Genomic DNA, 22,053 nt, shown 5'->3' on the forward strand with positions numbered 1-22,053 from the left:
CATTACATATAGTCACAAAAATAAAGGTTGGAAAGATGGAAAGAGATACCTGGAGGATCCATAAAATCAAAGTGCACCAAATCATCTATACCAAGCTTCTTGAGCTGTAATACTACAGATCCTAAGTTAGACCTCAAAATTTCAGGGTATGTGTTGTCCTAGGGGGATGAGGGGGGGGAAAAAAAAAAAGAAAATTTGTAACACTTTTTCCAAACACTTTATACTACAGAAGCATTCAAATTCTAATTTTGTTTAATAGTATAGCACTGAACAACCTGAATGAGACATTCTTATAAACACAATGTAAAAACCACAATCTTACCTGCATTTCAGTTTTGTAGGCTTTCTCAGTATAAAGCCTGAAGCACTTGCCTGGCCGAGTACGACCAGCACGGCCAGCTCGCTGCTGGGCAGATGCTTTACTGATCGCAGTCACCAACAGAGACTCCACTCTGATACGAGGATTGTACACCTATTTCAAAGGCGAGGCAGAGCAGGACAGAAGGGAAAAGAATAAACAATGTTCATAGATAGGACAACTATCCAAACTGCTATAAACTTATTTTTAAACACAGCTTCTGCACAAGTTGTATGTATCTGATAAGAAAAGAAAAAAATAGCTACAAAGGATGCTGGAGAGCTTCAAATACAACTGCCTACAGAACAGCATTTTTTATTCATTGGTTAACAGCAAGTCCTGCCAGGCTCCCTGTTCTTAAATGTATCTCTAGGTAAGTTTTTCATGGTGTCCTGGGTTGTAGTATAGGATGTGCACAAAGTATTCTATCACCATCTTCATGAACTGTTGGATCCAGGTGGGGCAGTGTTTTCCCAGACTCCCTCCCTCTGGGCCATTATCTTCTGTTAATGGCCCATCAAATGCCTTGCCCATGACTCAGAGATAACTCCCTCCGGGAGTTAATCTCTGTTTAATGGGCCATCAAGGACCCCCTGCATGACTCATCATCCCATTGTGAGATGCTCCGCCCAGGGGGAGGAACCAAGCATTCTCACCTGGATATAATCTGGGGTTTGGGACAGAAGAACAGAGCTACCAGACCTTGCTACAAGATCACTGCTTCAGGAAGTCCACTTCATCTGGACTGCATCCAACACTCTGCTCAGGTAGTACCTGACTCTGTCAGTGGTCTTTTGTATTACGGCATCTATTTTATTTTCTTTCCTTTCTTCCTATTAAATTGTATCTCTGACTTGGAGCCTCTAATTTGTTTTGCTTTCAAACCACTATACATGGCAAAAGGAATGTGTCCAATTTGTTCTACAGAGTGCTAAACACTCATGATGCTCAAAAATCCCATTAAAATGTTGTCTTGATGTAACTACCAGGTTGTTCTAGAGATCAAAAAAATCTAACATTAAGGTTTTATGCAACTGTAAAGATCAGGCTGATGATAAAAGAAAAGTGTATTTCAAGGGGACACACAGACTATCAGTACAAAATACCTGCTGGTATTTACTGTAAAACTTCCACTGCAGTCATACCTAAACAGCAGCCTTGCCAACTCAACAGGGCTCATGGAAAAGAATACACTGAAAACAAAGGCAGTAGTCAAACAGTAGTTTCAGCTCAAGACATTCTTGGTCCATGTTTTAAGACCCTTCTGGTATGATTCAGTATAAAATAAGTACAGAAACCTTAGTTCTTATACTGGAGGAATAGCTTCTGGAAAAATAACTACTTGTGAAAAAAGTTCAGCCTTAATGCTGATTGGAATTTGTTCATAAAAGCACACTCGCTGTACTCATATTCTCCTGCATGTCTGTCTCATTTTGCAAACATTAAAAAGACTGACAACGTGTACCACTATTAAAGGAAAAGACTAAGAAACCAAGTTATAAAGAAAATTACATTTAGTGAAAAAACCAAATGAAGACAATGAGATTCATATTTTATGTAGTTACTGGGTTGACTGTAGGAAAGCCACTTCAGTTCCACTGAACACCCTATGATGTTCCAAGAACCACAATACAAGCTTGATTACAATCTTCAGGGCTGCAACAGTACGTGATAAATACTGACATGAAACAGGAGGGATCATTTCTTTTCATTTTAGTGCTGGAGTTTTCTACCGTGACTTAAAAAAATGAGGCTTCTAGAACCACTTTTATTTACTTTAACACAATTTTTTTTTTACTTGAGCATCCTCAAGCAAAGACAAAAAGTACAAAACTACCCTTCCTATAGTGTCTAGAAAAAAAAATATTCCAAGTCTAACATGAAATTCTCACATTTCTTGCTTTTTCAGAACAAAATTTTTCTATCTAAAGTTTTTGGACTAAGTGCAAACCATCAAAACTGTAAGTTAAAAACAAAACAAATCCAAACCAATCAAGTTCAAGATTCCAACTGGAAAAAGACCCATCAGTGTTTGCAAAGGAAGAGTAGCCTGAGCAAACCAGATTCCATCAACTTTCCTACTATAAAGAGAAAAAAATAGTACTTACCTTCTGTTTTGCAAAGCCAGGATCAATCACAAACACTACACCATCTATTGTCAATGATGTCTCAGCAATGTTAGTGGACACCACAACCTGTCAAAAAAAAAACAACGAAAACCCAAACAACTAAATGAAACTACTTCATCCTGAAGATAAAGGGCTCCAATTTTGTCTCTGCACAAATAACTTTTAGTAAACTTTTCATCACTTAATCAATAACTACCAGAGCAGTGCTCCAACACTTTCACAGGATGATCTCAAATCAACCAGAGGAACTTCTAGTGAAAAGAATGCAATTTTCATCCATTGTTTGTGCGCTCCCCTATGGGTCCATTAACAACATGACAAATGTTAAGAGTAAAAAATTAACTTATGAAACCACTATTCAATTTTTTTCCTCACATCACTGGTACAAAAGGACAAATTATACTGGAACTCTGTAACATTGTTTGATTCTAGCTTTTTACCTTTTTCTGAAAGCCTGAACAGGGTAAACTGGTTAGATAATATTGTATCAAAAGTTACATACATTACCAGCACAGTATTTTTCTTTAATTTGGTTTGAAACAAAGCTTTTATCAACACATCCCAGCTAAAATCATGAACAATATGTGTTTAATTTCTCCTTTGTCATTTTCTACCACCAGATATTCAAACACCTTTACATATCTTTAATGTTACATTCTTAGCCTTTGAGAAGGTTAAGTCACATGCAAAAATTAAAGCAAAGGTGACTTATCAGAATTCTGAGGTTTGATTTGCCACCATTTAAATTTTTATGTCCAGAGATGCAGTGTAACAGGCTATGGATACTGTCAGTTTTCATCCCAACAGAAACCACACTGAATCACGTTATCTCAGAAAAAACCCAAAACCTGTTCAGCACTTCATCAAAAGTGTTTAGCCATCACTTCCTAATTTCAGAGCATTCCGCCATCACTGCTTATCAATTAAAACTGGAGACATCTCTTAACACTTAGTTCAGAATTACAATGAGGCCAGTGACTGCTCACTTCCCTTCCCGCTGCCAAATCACTTTGCCAGTCGGCTACTTATCACACTCAGCTGGTCTGTTCTTAAGGTCTAAGCTTGCCCAAATACTACAATATTTTGAAAGGAGTACTTTGGTAGAAAACACAATTAATTTGGAATTACTGTGTTTCACCCTAAAATGAGTGCTAACTAGAAGCGCTACTTAGAATTCCTCAAACAAACAGAAAATACTGTACACGTCGTTCACAGGTAACCTGCACAAATTAGTCAAGAGGTAACAGCTACAAATATCAGTTCAAAATCTCAATACATTTTCATAAAAAAATTGTAATGCATTAAACATACAAATTAAACTCACATTCTCACATTAAAAGTCTAGTCAGTACACATTCAGCTTTAGAGTATACCTCATTTAAGAAGTTTTTATGTTTACTGTTTTTGCTAATGTACAGAATGATCCACACCCAGATTCTTCAAATCCTAGTTACAGAGCAGAGCCAAAAGGTTTTTATCCTAGTTTTAATCACCGATTTCTATTAAGACCCTTCAACACCAGGAACTCAATACAGTTAGTATGCTTAGTCCACAGCAGTACAGCAATTTAATCTGTACCTGAATTCACTTAATCTATACAGAACTTTCCTAAGGTAGAAGGAAAAAGGTCATTTACATAGCGAATTCTGTTGCACATATAGGTATCATTTGTTAATGTCACATGCCTTGAAAAATGGCAATTCATGACTGTAAGAACAGAAGACATTTTTTAAAAGGCTGAAGGAATTGTACCTTTTAAGTCTAAATCAAAGTACAAAGTTACTTGAACATCAAACAATTGAAATTAGCACAAAACTATATAAAATAATAAATTATAATTAGCATTAGCTGCAGTTTTGCGGTTTCTGAGATGAATTTAAAAACTTTGTTTTGAATATTAAAATATATGCAGTATCTACATCTACAAAAATATCTGTATTGCATATATATTAACTAGCAGTGCTTAAACTGCTGAAACAAACTAGAATGCAGTTTGAAAAGAAGGGATAAGATGACAAGGAGCCTTTAACAAAGGACAATAGAAATGTTAAATCATCACCATCTTCCTCAATTAAAAAAAACATTCTTACTAGTTCATCAGAGTATTTGTCTGTAATCATAAGCCTTCTCACAATAGCTGCTTTCTTAGCTCAAAGAGGATGAAAAAACATGTGATGCTGTCAAGCTGCATCACTACTGGCAGTGGCCATCACTACTACAGCAAAATGCCACACTACCTCCAGCAGCTCTCATTCCACAAAGTTAAAGCTCAGGAAATACTTATTCAGTTACTGCAAGCTCTTCACTTACACTTGTATCATCATTAGAGCCTTTGAAAGGATCAGATCACCTACTAGCTCAACTCCCACAAAGGACTGGATGAAAAGAGACATTTTCTTAAATAGACAGGCACAGCACCACATGGTTTTACTTCACAAACCTTGATCACTAAGCCCGACTGAAACTAAACCGACTTTTAAAAAAGTTAAATTACATATGCACTTTCACTCATAGTTAGATTTGTTATGGAAATAAAAAGTAAAACATGGAAGCCAGAACATTTCAGCCAAAGAGGAAAAGTAACTTCATAGGTCTGTTGCCTACATGCTGTGCCTGCTTTAGCCTACAGCAGGCATCTTTTGGGCGTAACAACTTTTCTTGTAGTAAAACAGCTGCTACACCAAGAATGTCTTCCTCTCGGAGACTGGTACTGGCCCTGTCATTTCAACATAACAAAAACTACGCTCTGCACTTGTTATCTTATGCAGAAAACCAAAACCTGCCTATTTTGAAGGGCAGACTTTTAAACATCAGTGAAAATTTAATTAAATACACAGCTATCACTTATTACATAAAAGCAATTTCATTCATTTAGGTCATTTGCAAATACAATTTTGTTGCAGCATTAGTTTCATGCTTTCAGACTGAATGCTTTCTGCAATCATCTTCTAAAGGAAAAGGAAGATAATTTCACTAAATTTAATAAGTGATTTATTCTTCCCGAACACTAGAAAGTTGTCACTGGTATTCTACATGCATTGTACTGCACAAAAACAACAAATAATCAAGGAACAAACCCTGCCTAAAGCACATAGTATGATTCAGCTTTGACCTTCAAAATCTTAGCTTTGTGACAGCCAGCTCTGTAGAGCAGGAGTTTAGTTTTAGGAAGCTTTAATATGACTCCTTTCTAATAAAACACATAGCTTCTACAATGGCTTATTGTGAGCATTGACATATTCATTTTATGAAGAACATTCACGGTGCCATTTTAAGCTTTCTAGTTTTTCAGTCGATTTTGCCTAATGAAATAACCCCAATTCCTAATTTATTACTACATACAAAAATACAAACCTTGAACTTCAACATACTTGTTTTAACTTGCACCTTCTCATAAACCTTAAGAAACAGATAAAACTCGACTGACAATCTACCCCAAGAGATAGCCCAAACTGTCTCAAAAAAAAAAGGAAAAAAGCACATCTCAAAATAATTACCTATAGAAAAAAATCCCATCCTCCACATAAATCATATTTCACATAAGAAACTTAAATGAATGCCATTTCCATTGAGACGAATCAGCCTGTTACCACAACATCCTGGTCCTATATAGATGGATGACAGAACTTTGATTTGTACTGAGAGACAAATTTCAAGTTACCTAAAAATTCTAGTATGATAAAATACTGTATTTTTAAGGCTTGAAAGTCATATTTCATGGGCCATGCAACTGTGACTAGCTACTTACAGAGCAGAATACTAACACAGCTTAGTATTTACCTTTCTTCCTATTGCTCCATTTTGTTTTTTTGGTGGGGGAGGTTCAAATATCCTTTGCTGTTGCTGTGGAGGAAGGGTGGAATACAATGGAATGATTTTTATGTCACCAACTTCAGGACCTAAGTCATCAATTTCACGTTTTATCCTCTTGCAGGCTTCATCAATCTCCTGCAAAACAAAACAAAACAAACCAAACAAAAAAAAAAAAAAAAAATTGGTTAGAAGAGAACTCCATGAAAAAGGAAGCATATTTAGAGCGCTTATGACAATTAGATTAAGTATACACCCTGAAGAACAATTACAGTAACTTCTACTTTAAAAAATAAAAAAAATCAATCAAGGTGCTTACTGAATCTGCAATCAAATTTCCACAATACTTCAAGATGTTTCAGCTTCTATACTCTAATGAACAGCCTAATTTGCATTCAACATCCTTTTTCTTTCAGTCATGTTTCCTAATTAAATCTCTACAAATTGTACTAAAATTGAAATCTCTCACCCTGGAATATTAAACTGCACTCATGACCTTTTCAATTTTCACAATCTGAAGGAAATTGATGTGCAAGATATTTAAAATATGCCAATTAAGTCTTAATGTCACGTATCACTAATGCAATTATATGGAAGATTTGCTTCATTGTACCTAATGAGAACAAACACCTTTACAGTATAAACATGGATACTCAAAATCAAACCTCTCAATCCTGTGTTTCAGATCTTACTTTAAAATTAACTGAAATTCCATTTAAGCTTAAGAAAAATCAGTGAAATACTATGAAGATGAGAGATGTTTTATTCTTTTTGGCCAAAATATTTTCTAGCCTATTTTCTGCTTACCATACAAAACGGTTCACCACAGGCCAATTTTTTTAAAATCCATTTTAAAACTACTACATTTAAGCCAGCTAGGTGACCAATAGTTATGACAAGACCTAAGGAAAACTGGAGTGAACAGAAATTTAGGTTAACGCTTAACACCATTCATTATCTTCAACTCAAAAATCACAACAGAACCTTCACTGGTGTAAGTAAGAGGCGCACTGACCAACTATGGATCTTCCATCTGAACCACTGAAGGGAGAATAAAGTCATGACAAAAAGCAACAGTAGACAAAAGCAAAAAAAAAAATTGCAACATACTGTGAGAAAAGAGGGGAGACCCCCCCTGACTACATTTACTAGTCTGATGTTGAAGTGATACTTAAGACCCTAAAGCAAATACACAAAGCAAAACTGGTAATCTAAAGGCTCTAAAAATGATTGCTTTAAACAGGGATTTGAAAGGGAAAAGCAGTCTCCTTTTAAGAAATCATAAATTCTGGTAGGTCTGCACCAAATCTGTGTCTTTCACTTGTTTTAAAGAGACATTTAAATTCTCAGCACAAAGGCATTGAGTGTGTTTTAAAGAAGCACAGACAATACTTGTTCTGTATTGATCAGTGTATACAATTAAGGTAAGCAGGGCAAAAGGAAGGCTCTTTGATGTCCAAGAGCCCTTTTAAGAGTAAGCCTAATGCTGTCAAGTAATGTACTGCCAGTTAAGGAGAACTGCAGATATTTACCAAAACCAAGCACTTTGCCAACAAATCCAACACATCCTCATAAAATGTAAAGGGGATACAAGCAACTTAGCTGGAATTCCCACTACTGGCTTACTGTAAGAGAATCAATTTTTTTCCTTTACACAGGTGTGACTACCATTGTTCTTCTGCTAACCTCATTTCAAGTTCAGTAATAGCCTCGCAGTTTTAAGGCAGTTAAATATTTAATATAAACAAAAATACAGCCCAGACCTTAGTTCCTGGTATGAAGTCAGTACACCATTCATGGAATTTATGCAGATTATACTGTGTAACTGGGAAAGCTGCGATGCTGGACAGGATACTTGACCTTCAATAGTAATGACTAGGTTCCAGGACAGCTTTATACTTAAGAAAAGGTAAAATACGAGCAAGCAAGGAAAAACAAAAGCACTACACTTTTCAGAACACGTGTACACAGCTACTGATCAACTTTCAGAAGAGATTAAAACATTCATTCTTCCTAGAGTTATAATGTAGCTTCAAAGTTTCTCTAACCAGGATTCATTAGAATACTTCAAAGTAGAGATGCCATATTTGCAGAGGTAACTACAGACCTCTTATCACAAACTCCTTTAAGGATGCAAAACACCAAGAGCCACTGTCACTCATCTGAAGACAGTAAAAGTGAATTTTTTAATAGTCGTAGTTTTAATTTTTAAAAGGAAAAAAGAGTAGTTTCCTTTTATTTATCACTCTAACAGAAAACAGTGTATCTACTTCAGTACATCTACTACTAGCACAACTTCTACCCCACAAAAGTCCTCACAGTACCAAACCTGCCAGAGTCAACAAACATTTGGAAAAAGCCCTCTGGCACAGGGTGGGACCCTTGGGGCTTATCCTGTATAGGGCCAGGAGTTGGACCTGGATGATCCTAGTGGGTCCCTTCCAATTCAGGATATTCTGTGAGTCTAACTGTCTCCAGAACCACACACGGATGATGACCAAAACTGGCATCCCCAAGTACACAAGACAGAAGGATGACGTGAAGTAATAATAGTTTGGAAGTGCTAAGGATATCTTTGAGTGTTCAAGATTTGTTTGCATCACATGAAGATATTTAAATCCAGAAATACGAGACATACAGTTGAAGGCACAATCCTATCTTTAATCTTTTAAAGATTAAGTAAGTCTAATTCAATCATCACACTTTATTGAAGTATGAAAGGCTTTTCAAGAACAAACAAACAAACCATATCTTTAAATATTTGTACACCATCTACTCCAAACAAATTCATTATAAAACCCTTTCCTGGAAGAAAGATTATTGCAACAATCTGCACAGAAGACAACACCCCAAAGACTCCTCAAAGCCCTGAACTACCACACTGACCACGTGAGCCTGTGGGAAAGGGGATACAGGAAGTAGGAACAGACACAAGATCTAAGGACCCACACTCAGACCCATTATGCCCAGTGGATCAGCACAAGGACCTGCTTCACAGTTAAACAAAGAAGAAAACAGGCCTAACGTACAAAAAGCATGAGACTTTTAGCAATGCTGACTTTACTAGATTGATCCTAGTTCCTCACAAACAAGACTTTCTAGGACTAATATTTGAGAAATAGTTCTCAGTAAAACCATAATCAATGAACTTGTCCAATGGTGCACTCATTCTAAGAAGGGCTGACTACCAAAAGGTAAAAAGCAAGCAGACCACAAAAAGCAGAAAGATGACACTAGCAATTCCTAATTTTTCTCAAGCTGTGTCACAACACATCTGTACTTCACAAAACCCAATAATCAGACTTGTCCCAGACAGTCATCTTAAGTACTTTAAATCTTCCAGAAACTTCCACTTGATCCCATCAAAATAAATTTACAGTACACAGGCAACAGCTACAGTTAAGATGCAACATTATGGAAACTGGAATCAAGCAGCAGTTAAGAACCCCACAGTACTACACTCTGAACATTAACATGGAGTCCTCAATATTCTTCCACACCATGAGCACCTGAAGAAATTTTCCTTGGAAAAGCTTCCAAAACAGACTACAGTCAATGAAGAGAAATTATTTCTTTTTATATATATTAGTGATCAGTGAGGTAATGGGGTGGTGAATATTTCTGATCCAGGAAAAACAAAGTCACCTCAACATCCAACTGACAGACAACAATTTTTATTTTGAACTTACAGCTAAGTAAAAGTAGCTTAAAAAAAGAAAAAAAAAGCTGAAATCGGAAAAATATTTTTATTATGTAATCAAATTTAAGCTAATTAAAATGGTGTTCCTTCCAACAAATTGGTGCGATTAAGAGTGATTCTAGACAAAAACCTGAGCAAGCTGCTTTGTTTTCAAATAAGTGGTGGACAACAGGCAATATTTAGAATACCTGTCAAATCAGGTGAATTTCATTCAGGAGCTTAAGTATCAGTAAACAATTTTAAGACCCTAAAAAGCTTCAGGATTTTAAGGTCAATTTCCATTTGTGCAAAACCTATGTCTGTATGGGAATCAATGCTTAGCATTGTATTGTTTACAAAACAAAGCAAGACAGGGTGCAGTTTCCCCTCAATTTATTACTAACAGTAGTGCAGCCATCTATATTTTCACAGAACAGTAAGTAGGTTACTTATGCCTCCTAAGTCTCACAGGAATTTTATTCCATCTTAACTCACTTTTCCAAAGAAAAGGCAGGTTAATGGCTAATGCCTAAGAAAACCCCAGGAACACCTGAATTTACTAACTTTTACTCCTCTCACTGAAGCTGTGTTTTTTCTGTGCAGCTGGAAATGCAAAGGTCCACTAGCCCAGAAGCAAACTTTTGCATATGAAACCTGTTAACAAAACGAATGAGTCCTGAACTCTCAGCATGCTGGGACTAAGAGAACTGTAAGTTTTCCTGTGGCTTAACTTCAAGAGTACTGCTTATAGAACTAATGCTTAAATCTTCACCCCACCATCACCTTTGATGTGTACTAGTAAATACCAACCAGAATGAAAACACGAACAAGACTTTGTTCATGTCATAAACAAAGCAGTACTAAGTAATATTTAGCAATACTCACTTTTTTTTTTTTCCCTAAAAGAAATGTAACCTACAAACGCCTCATTATTAAATCTTCCAGGTATGACTTTTATACTGTTTGTGGCAGTTCCTGGTTCCTCAGGCTCTGTGTCAAAACATGTAGCAAAGAGAAACTTGGAAGTAAATGAACCACAAGCCAATACCTTATCAGCTGCCTCCAATATTGCCTCCAGCATTTCCACTGCTTTGCATCATCCCACTACTCCGATACCTAACATACCCTACCTCTGCATCAAAAACTAAGGATTTGAATGCATTATTAGCAGTTCATCTAAAAGGAGCTGTGTAAAATTAATCACACAAGAGACTGATTTGCCTATCACACACATTACTTTTTTTTGTTGTTGAAAAGGAAGTCTTTATTACAAGTTCAAGCTGAATGCTCAGTAGAAATTCCCTTCCATTTCTTTTCCTGATGGCATTTTTGCAGTCAGAAGTAAGGTGCTCATACTGAAGACCACAAACAACAGAAAAATATTACTGGAGCAGCTGCACATATTATTGAGTTAGTGCACCATGTCCTTAAGAAGCAAGTTTGTGCTGAAAAAAAATACATGATTCTTACTAGTTCTACTACAAGCTCCATTCAATGGTAGGCAAAAAAAACCCCAACCCAAAACCCACAAACATAAAAAGAAACCCAGAATAACAGGCAGCCATGCAGTTCACAGAATCACAAAAGAAGAGGTTGGAAGGAACCTCAAGGATCATCTAATCCAACCTTTCTTGTCAAAAACACAGTCTAGGCAAAAAAGCCCAACACCCTGTCCAGCTGAATCCTACATATGCAGTGTTGTGGAATCCACCACTTCCCCAGGGAGTTTATTCCAATGGTTGATTATTCTCATTGTGATTGGACACAAGAGGAAAAATTTTCACAGTCTCATGAGGACTAACTTTTATCCATTACCCCATATCTTTTCATGTGGGTCCTTGTAAACGAGGAGTCTCCGTGTATGTTGTAGCCACCCTTTAAATACTGGCTCATGATGATGAGATCTACCTTGAGTCTTACTGCTCTGTCAAGTCAAAACTGAATTTGCCTTGGCATAATTCTCATATTCACGATCTCTTTGACCTGATTTATTTGTAATATTTATTTGTAATATTCTCATTCTCAAATGAATGAGAAGATGTCGATATTTTTTTCCCTCCTTTTAGCACTTGAACAAAATAAGTATTACTGCTATTCCTTCAGTTCATACTGCCCAATTCCCCAAATACTTCCTACCTGAATCTAAACAGGACAACTTGTGTCCACTTTAGCCCAGTACACAGACTTCCTCAGCCTTACCCAACCACTACCACTGACACCAAAAGTTGTCAATTTTTACTTCAATTTCCACATAAGAAAGTCCCTGTTTTCTTTCAATTCTAGAGTTTAACCAGTCCCACGGTGATGAAAATATTGTGCCTTTAAAATTAACCCTCCTTTACTAAACTTTATATCAAAACATCAAAAACATTTTTTAACTATTTTCTAAACCATCAGTTTTTCCACTATCACTTTAAGATTTCTAGAATACTGAACTTCATTGCGACAATTTATAAACAATACACAAACATGTAATGATGCCTTTAGCTTTATAAGAAAGAAGGGTGACAGAGAACACAACTGGCATTTGCAAATGCCCATGTTATCAGAACATGTAAGACAGATCTATACAGTTTCTGTGTCATTATTTCTCTCTCCCACCCCACAAGTTTCATCTCTAAGTATGTTACACCTACTCTCAGATTACTGATCTTAATGGGGTGTAAAATCCAATACTGTTTTAGAAGAAGCCCAGTAGAAAATAAACCAGCTGCCTCTCAGATCTGCAAGCTTAACATATGTGTATCTACAAAACTAGGACTACCAACTCTGCAATCTTAAAGACTGAGAACAAGTTCGATAACACCTATTGTCTAAGAAAGACATGTTGACTGAAATGTAATTATGCTTTTCCCCTGTGAAACAAAATCCCTCTCAGTTTCCAATTTTGTCTGACTGATGACAAGCAACCTGGCTTAAGAGCTATCCAGGTGTAGTGGGTTGATGCTGGCTGGATGTCAGACACCCACCAAAGCCTCTCCATCACTCACGTCTGCAGCCGGACAGGGGAGAGAAAATATAAGGGTTCATGAGCTGAGATAAGGACAGAGAGAGATCACTCACCAGATACCACCACGGGCAGAACAGGCTCAGATTAGAGATATTAACCGAATTTATTACTAACAAAATCAGAGCATGATAATAAGAAGTAAACTAACAAATTCAAAACACCTTCCCCCCACTCCTGCCTCCTTCCCAGCTCTACCTCCTACCCCAACAGCACAGGGAGACCTGGAACTGGGGTTATGGTCAGTTCATCACAAGTTATTTCTCTTGCTTCTCAGGAAGAGGAGTCCCCGTCCTGCTCAAGCATAGATGCCCTACATGGGAGACAGTTCTCCATGAAGTTCTCTGACCTGAGTCCACACCTCACAAGCAACAGATCCCTGCAAGCTGCTGCACCACAGGTCTCCTCCACAGGGTGCAGCCTTTCAAGGACACACTGCTCCGGAGGGGGCTCCGGGCCCTCGATGTGGTCACAGCCTCCAATCAGGCACCCAACTGCTCCAAAACAGGCGTCTTCCACAGGCTGCACCACCAGCTCCAGGGGAATCCCAGCTCTCGTGGGGCCTGAAGCACCTCCTTCCCCTCATTCTGCACTGACCTTGGTGTCTGCACAGTTGTTCCTGTCACATGTTCTCACCCTGCTCTTCTCTGGCTGCAATTACAACTGCTCAATAACTTGTCTTCTTAAATAAGTTATCACGGAGCCACTACCAGCACTGGCTCAGCCTTGACCAGTGGCACATCCACCTTTGGAGCTGCCAGGGATTAACTCTGCTGGATATGGATGACGCTTCTGGCAGCTCCTCAAAGAAGCCACCCTACTACCAAAGCTTGGCCACGCAAACTCAATACACCAGGTTATACCTTTTTTGAACCCTGGCACTGAACATGAACACTATTTCTGTGTTCTGAAATTTTCCTGATATACCAGGGGGAGTTGTTTTAAAGAGCAACAAATGAGGTTTCCTTCTGCCAAAGCCTGTAGGACAAGTCCTGTTTCACAATATTCATTCCTAGTAAATTTTGCTTTTAAACATCCTCTTTTGTTAATAATGGACTTAAAAGAAGTTCATACAATGTAATCATATACTTTTGCTCCTTTCAGGATTCAGGAAGGAAATTTTTACTGAACACATTTCTGTACCATTAACAACAATTTTATCATCACCCAGTAGCAGGCTAATACAAGATTCCTTAAATTTCCAAATACATTTAAGCTTCTTTTAATTTTCTGGGCATGACAACACCATCTTCCTTGCTATCTCAAAGTTTCATCATCTTCTCTATGTCTTAACTAATCTGTACTAATTAACTGCTATCCATCTTAATTCCCATATGAAATTACTTCAAATTCATTAGGGTGAGAAGAGAGTAGCCAATAAAGAACCCCATTCTACCACAGACCACTGCAATTACACCACATTTTTAGTCTCTTAAACAGTGAACAAGTCATATTTGCATCATTTCAGCTAAAGCATGTTCCCTTTCCATCACTTCATTTAGCTTTGTACATGCACCCTTCTGACCAAAAAAAAAAAAATAATCTTGCACCCTGTTCATACTGTTTAGAAGAATCCAAAAGAACTACAAAGCATTTCTGCATAGCATATATCAATTTTAGCCTAGTTACTAAGCCTAGTGAACCTGAAGCACATAGTGGTAATGGTACCTAGAGCACACTTTCCCGTTCCTGAGAGTACAGCAGGTCACACCACTTTAGATTCATCTGTGATACACACAGAGACTCTATTATGCTGCTCAACGGAGGCCCCAAAATGTCATTAATCAAAAGGGTTAAAGTACTTCCAAGCTTCTCTAAAGAAAAACCAGACTTGAATTTCATGCTAACCACTCAAACTAAGACCAGCTCCAGGCAGCCAACTCCAGTGCCCCTGGGTAGTACCATCAACTGACACATGGACTGAAGAACTCTGGACTCCAGAGCAGAGGATGCTGGCTTACCAAGGCGTGTTTTAAAGTGATTCAGTAATACACTGTTAGATGCTTTTATATTTAACTATATAAATACACTTACGAGCATGTACTCTGTGCAGAATTTTATTCAGAATTTGCTTATAATACACTATGTCCTGCAAATTAACCCAGTGAAAATCAAAGAACCTGTTCATATAAAAGAACGGAGTACATCTGCAGCACTGGGAGGTCTGGAGTCTAGAGCCATTTGCCAAAGGAAAACACTAATCCCCTGCTCGGCAGTGAATTGTTTTAACAGGTTATTTAGAGTAACACATAGTACCTGATACAGCAAGCACATAACTCATAAATCAGAAGGCCATGTATTCTTGAAAGGCTGAAGACCAGCCTGATTTAGCATCTTGATAAGAAAATAAAATTTGCGGCAACAGCAGGACAGCAGTGCTCCTTTCTCTTGCCACCAATTTTCACCCTTTTGCAACAGCTGTTTCACTAATTCACACATTTAAGCACCTAACTAGTCTGAACTACAACTTCAAACTAAAACCAAGCAGGGAGGTTTCAAAGCTACTATCACCGGATGTATTTCTTCCTACCTGTACTTTAGTTTACAGCAATACTCCAATCAAAGGACAGATGTAAAAATCAGAGTATTTGCTTTTATAAGTGACAGTCATTGCTTTGGTTTTTTAAGGGAGATGACCTGCCAGAAGACACTTTAATCAAATCTCTTAAAACTCATCTAAGAGACAACACATCTTTATGACTGGCAAGTCTAATCAAGAAGCCCGGGTACCTTCAGCACCACAAGTTACTTTGTACCACTTTCCCCCCTTGGCAGAGTTAAGGTCGCCTATGCTTAGAAGAAAGACACTGCATTGTTCCACACCCCTTAAAAGATATATTTCTTCAAGAGTAGTAACTGCAAGAAGAATTAGTTGAAGAACATTTTTGCTAGCTGCACTTCTCCTACTAAAAACTCATTTAGGTTGACTGAGTCCAGCCAACATTCAAAATGCCTACAGGTTTTTAACCTCTCCTCCATCCCAGTTTACCAATATGGACACTCAAAAGAGCTTCAACGAAAGAACAGGACTAAAAAAACACCCCGGTTTATTTCAAGTAAAGTGTTTAAAGTTTCCAAAAAATCCTCATTTCCTAATGTAGTTTAGCTTAAGTGCTAATATACAATCCTCTTTTGCAGGGCACAGAGTTTATTTCTGAGACCTAACTCCCTGAATTTATGGTACATAAAGTTTACAGCCTAAAACTCGAAGTCATTAATAAAAAACCAAAACCTGAACATTCTTATTAAAACTACTACTGATAGCTAAGTAGCAGAACCAAATGGTTATTCTTCAGTTAAGCTGTACAATGCATGTACAGAAGTGCATAGAACTATTTTTTCAATAAAAACCAAGGACACTCTCAGGTACCCAGATCTTTGGAGTTCCCATCAGTACAAACCTAGGGTTCATTCTCTGGGTTTCTGTTTCTGAAGTACTTGAGTTGATGAGAATTTTCATTTTAGAAAGGCCTTGCACAGCATTTACATTACATTATTATGTCAAAGGACCTAAAGTGTATGGCAGGCAAACCTCAGGTCATCCAAATAACAAACTAGAAAAGGAAACTAAGTGTTTTAGTCCACACAAGTCACTTAAAGCAGTTTCTGTATGGAACAATTAATAGAAAACAGAAGAAAGTACCTCTTGTCCAGTAAGAAAGAGTAAGAGATCTCCTTCTTCTTCTTCACACATGTGAATTTGTATCACTGTTCGAATGGCAGCCTCAAGGTAGTCCCTTTCAGGTTCTGGAGTATAGAATATCTCCACAGGATGGGTGCGACCCGGGATGGTTAGAAGAGGACAGTTATCAAAATAGATCTGAAACTTGCCAGCATCTAAAGTAGCACTCATAACTATAACCTGTGGATTTGGAGGACAAAAAGTTACTCAACGTTTAGAAGAATTTGTGACATGTTATGCAAGCAATTAATTTTAAGAAAATAAATTGCTGACTGTGATATAAGAATGCTTTTTTTACCTGAACACAGCGCCCTTGTTACAAAGGTTCAAAAAAATTCCAAGTCCAATACATAAAGTTAAGCTACAATTATATTGTTTCTAGGAGCTTCCTCAATACAAAACAGGTTCTGAATTTCCTAGGGTTAGCCTTCCAATATACATGATCATAGATCAAAAAGTAATTATAAAAATCAGCTAATGGTAAGCACACAAATACTTTATCTAGTATGATTGCAACCAGAACAGAGATGCTGTTAGATTTCATCATTACCGACCTTCAAATCAGATCTTTGTCTTACAACTTCCTTCAAAACTCCCATCAGGATATCCGTAGCCAGTGTTCTCTCATGGGCCTCATCAAGAATTATAACGCCATAGCGCTCCAGCAGAGGATCGTTCATTGCTTCACGGAGTAACATTCCATCAGTCATGTACCTGAACAAACAGAAACAATTCCAGCACGCATTCTGTGCATTAGCTCTGATACAGAATCCTCTTCCATATTCACTGTGTTGCTTGAACTACGCTTTTAATCAACTTTTTACAAGCAGGAACACCAGCAAACTACTTCCAACACTGTAACAAGCCCATTTTAAGTTTTCAAATAGAAATAGAGTATAAGTGAAATCTGGGATTATAGGTGAAAAGCTTAAAAAAGAAGGGGGAAACAAGAGGAAACAAGGTTCAGTAACATTTACAATAGCTTGTAGACTATTACTGGTAGACTTCCACACCTAAGCTCAAGAGGAAGGAAAAAAAGGGGAAAACACCCTCTAAAATCCAAGATCTACTGCTTCTGCAATTGCTTTCCTTTTCTGCCTGCAGATCATCTGCTCACTTCTTGCTTTTCTGCTACTGTTACATTTCTTTTTCCATATTAACTTTATGCCCAGCCCTTCAACTACTTGCATGACCAAAGAGAAGACATCTTTTGACAGAAAAGCATTAATCCTTGAACCACACTATGGTGTTTTTAACTGAGCATTTTGAACACAATTTTCAAATGCTGTATTAAATGCACCTGGTTCCTGGCAGCACAGGAATCTATAGCAGCGGACAAGTAAAAAAACCACTCCTGACTATGTGTCCCAGAGCCAGTTTTGAATCTTTGGGAAGTTCTCTTTACTGAAATAAGATACTGAACTTCACAAGAAGTACCCTGAGTAGAAGACACCACACATAAAACATCAGCTGAATTCACAACAAAAAAACCCTGCATGTTGAAGGGTTTTATTATGAATAGCACCTTAACAATTAAAATACTTATTCAGATCACCTTCTTCTTTATGGATCATTTCACATTAATTTCTATAGGGTGCAGTGACTTAAGAGGAATGAGTCATTTTCAACTCTATTCATGCCTCACACCTCAGGTTTCTCTCAGCTCATGCTACAGTTCCAGTATCTCTTCCCCACTCAGACACAAAGCACCAAACCACAGAGACACTCCTTCATTACTCCTTTCCTAACTTTGCTCATAACCTTCATTACCCTGTGATTCCCCCACCTCCAAGTATGCTGTTATACCTCTACCTGACAGCTGCCATACTTACTTCAAAATGGTTTTTGCACTACTGCAATCTTCAAACCGAATGGAGTAGCCAACCTCCTGGCCCAGCATGACATCCATCTCATCAGCAACGCGCTGCGCCACGCTCATGGCAGCCACCCGTCGGGGCTGGGTACACGCCACGCCCCTCTTCGGGCCGGGCAATGAGCGCATGTAGTCAACACACCACTGAGGGATCTGTCAGGAATAAAATGCAGCGGTAAACACACTTCAAATGGTCACACAGAATTTGTAACCTTCATACTGAATCCAAAGTTAGTTAGAATTCCACTGAGATGTCAACTGCACACACAAAAATATCCAAAACAGGAGAGAAGAAAGACTAGCTAGTTGGATCCAACGCCACTAAATAAAGCACACTCTAAAGTATACACATAACTATCTCTGAAGTTATCAATACATAGGTTCACAGTACATTTTAGCCCTGTTAGATCAATACATTTTACAGGTGCTTAGCAGCAGCCAACATGTTCCAGAGCAACCAAAATTAAAGCTAACACACTCAAAATTTGAAATCAGTAGCACATCTAAAGTTTTACAGTAAGCAAAATGTATTTTGTGTCTTGAAAAAGTAATACTTATTAATATGTTTAAGCAAAAATAATTATTTTAGTAATAAAGAATTGTCTTAACCAAGAAGTGCAACAAATAAAACAAACAGATCGTTATGTTCATTACGTTTATTACAGTTCTTCAGAAATTTCATCAACCAGATATAAAACCCCTATGTTTTCCTTCCTGTGTTAGCACATTTTATCTGCCAGTCAGTTGTTTTCTGCTCCTATTAGGAATCTGGAAACAGTAAGAATCATGCAAAATAAGTTTTATTCAGAATTCCTAAGGTCAGTAACAGTTTGACGGAGAGAGATTATTCTCAACATGTTCTCAATGTGACACTTTATGAGGAAACATCTCCAGGCCTAACTAGTTCCAAGCCTACAGACCAAAAAAACCCCACGTGTTCTTAGTAATTCCTTTCCAACAATTCTTAAAAGCACAAAGAGGAAAAGAAACCATATCCTTTTTACACTGTACCAATGAGGAATAAGAGAGAAAGCAGTATAATTTAAACCAGGAAATGTTGGTTCTTCAATATTATATTTTCACAGCAAAATGGACACAAGTAAACAGTAAAACATAATCAAAAGCAGATGAGCGTAGTCTAAAGCATTTTTAAAATGAAGAATATACTTCCACTATAAATATAAAAACAATAAAGCAAACAGAATCAAAATATGCCAGGAGACCACTAGACTGCTGTGAAGACCTCGCTACCTGAAAATCTTATTCAAAACTAGAATAGCAGTTCTTCAACACTAACAGCAGAAACATGAAACCCTATCCTGTAACATACATGGCTCCCTTGCTTCCCAAGTCACTAGTAACAGCTCAACTAAGTATATATTAGTGTATCTATAAGTGCATTAGGTGAAGCTTTTCGACTTTAAACAGAGCAAGTCCTGAAATAAATTCTGAACCAGCAGGTCTGTCAGGCCCTTGCTGCATGAAATAAAACCAATTTAGAAGTGAATTACCAGTAAAGAGCAAAACCTTCAGAACTGGTGTCAAATGAAAGAAAGGGCTCCACAGACCTCCCTGTGCTAAGGTGATATAGAAGACCACCCAAAGACTTTTCCTGTCCAGCTTTCAAAGACATACAAATACTGGGAAAAAGGACTGCGTCATACTGCATTTTTTACTTCAGACATATCTGGGAATATACTCAACACTTCTTCTCATTTGGTTCTTATGAAACCTAGCCGAGAGTTAATTCCACTGACAGAAAAAAAAGTATACCATCATCAAAACCCCTGACCTTCCCTATAAAAAAAGGTGATTTTATCAATATCAAAAGCAGGAGGAATGGCTTTACTTAGCATCATTTAATCTCAAGGACTTTCTCAATTAAGAGAGATTTTCAAATATAACTTCCAGAAACACAAGGAGGTAGTGACTCACATACAGTGGCCTCTAAGATCAAGGATAAATGGACTAAGGGGTGTTAAAGACTACTTCAAAGTCAAAGGAACTCCACCATTTTAAGGAATGCACAGCAAGAGACAGAAGAGCACTGCCCTTTCCGTCTTTTTTGAGCCTCTCCAACTTACTGAAAACTTCCTCAGTTAAGTTCCATGGTAGAATTCTCTTGAATTTTCGTTACTTGAGAACCTGCATCAGTTCTCCTGCACACTGCAAAGGACAAGGATTAAGCTATAATCTACATCACCTTGCTTCTGGACTTGGCCAAGAAGTCCTGCTAAAGAAGTGACTTATGTTACATCAATATGCAAAGGAGATCCCACTCTACCATTCTCTTTAACAAACAACGTGAAATTATTATACCAGAACTATGTATGATCCCAGATTTAAAAGAGAGTGAAGGCTGCAATTACAGTAAGTAATTACCCCTTCCTAAGAGAAATCTGGCACATCCATTCCACCGAGTCTGTTTCCAGTGCATTTAGAAAAACCAGTTAACTTCGAAGGTTAAGTTTAAATTACAAATCAAGCTACTGCAAACACTAAAGAACTGAAAATTAATGTCTTGGCTTCCAGTATACTTCTTCAGTACTTTGGGGCTTAAGTCTGTGTGAAAGAAGCGAGAGAGGTTACATCTTCTGGTTTTTTCCCATTGTCTGAGCCAAGATTTTCCAATCCTGGGTGCCCGACAAGACTAATGGGAAAATATGCACATAACCATAGAATCACAAAATGGTTTCAGGTGGAAGGGCTCTTAAAGATCATCTGGTTTCAATCATCCTGTATGGGATGCCACCCACCAGACCAGACTGCTACAAGCCCCATCCATCTGGCCTTTGTTGGGGGTTAGGTTTGTTCCTTCTTTCTCTAAAGAATTTTTTCCCCATAAGTTACCAAGGAGACCAAGTGTTGGATACTTGAGAGTACTTAACCGAAACAAAGAGGTGGACAAAGGTGGAAGGGGGAGATAACGCAGGTAAATACAAAGCCTGAGGCAGCTGCAGGCTTTTGTTTTTCCGGTGTTCGGGGAGGGAGAGAACGGCTGTTGCTGGCTGGAAGAGTTTCACTGTGGCCAAAGGGATCCAGTCCTGGGAAATCTACTATCACCGGTTCGGCCTGAATTCTGAGTTTTCTCTGCCAACCGCGGGAGCTGCGCCAGGCCCTGCCTCGCCTTCGGCTTCTTCGGCGCTGCTCCTCTTGCTACAGTGTGACCATGCATCCCCTGTGCTGCCGGGACACTCTGCCATCCCAGCTACCAGCCCGGGACTTTTCCACTGTTTCAGCTTGGTGCTCTGAGGATCCTGCAGGGACACCGAAACCAAACTGCCCTGGCTTTTGTGAAACAAAGCCCTCAAGGTTCTTGGTACTGTTTTCGTTTGTTATTAATGCTGTAGTTGTTTGGTGGGGCGTTTTTTGTGTTTGTTTGCTTTGTATTACATACTAGTAAAGAACTGCTATTCCTATTTCCCAAATCTTTGCCAAAGAGCCTCTGATTGTAATTTTACCTGGCAGATACCTGTCTTCCCAAACCAAGACAGCCTTGAACACTTGCAGGGATG

General features: G+C 38.0%; 1 protein-coding gene across 1 annotated transcript in view; it reads right to left on the minus strand.

Annotated features, from left to right (window-relative positions):
• DHX15 (DEAH-box helicase 15) overlaps nucleotides 1-22,053 on the minus strand; it is a 45,957-nt gene that overhangs the window by 15,896 nt on the left and 8,008 nt on the right. The window contains exons 3-9 of the mRNA XM_066185549.1: nucleotides 18,498-18,691; nucleotides 17,220-17,379; nucleotides 16,627-16,845; nucleotides 6,268-6,435; nucleotides 2,467-2,553; nucleotides 323-472; nucleotides 50-158 (exon numbers count right to left, since the gene is read on the minus strand). Of these exons, the coding sequence (XP_066041646.1) occupies nucleotides 50-158; nucleotides 323-472; nucleotides 2,467-2,553; nucleotides 6,268-6,435; nucleotides 16,627-16,845; nucleotides 17,220-17,379; nucleotides 18,498-18,691 (1,087 nt within the window). The remainder of the gene's footprint in view (nucleotides 1-49; nucleotides 159-322; nucleotides 473-2,466; nucleotides 2,554-6,267; nucleotides 6,436-16,626; nucleotides 16,846-17,219; nucleotides 17,380-18,497; nucleotides 18,692-22,053) is intronic.

The sequence above is a fragment of the Chamaea fasciata genome, unplaced genomic scaffold (assembly GCF_029207755.1).
Source record: "Chamaea fasciata isolate MVZ Bird 193981 ecotype frontalis unplaced genomic scaffold, bChaFas1.0.hap1 SCAF_6, whole genome shotgun sequence".
Classification (NCBI taxonomy): Eukaryota; Metazoa; Chordata; class Aves; order Passeriformes; family Sylviidae; genus Chamaea; species Chamaea fasciata.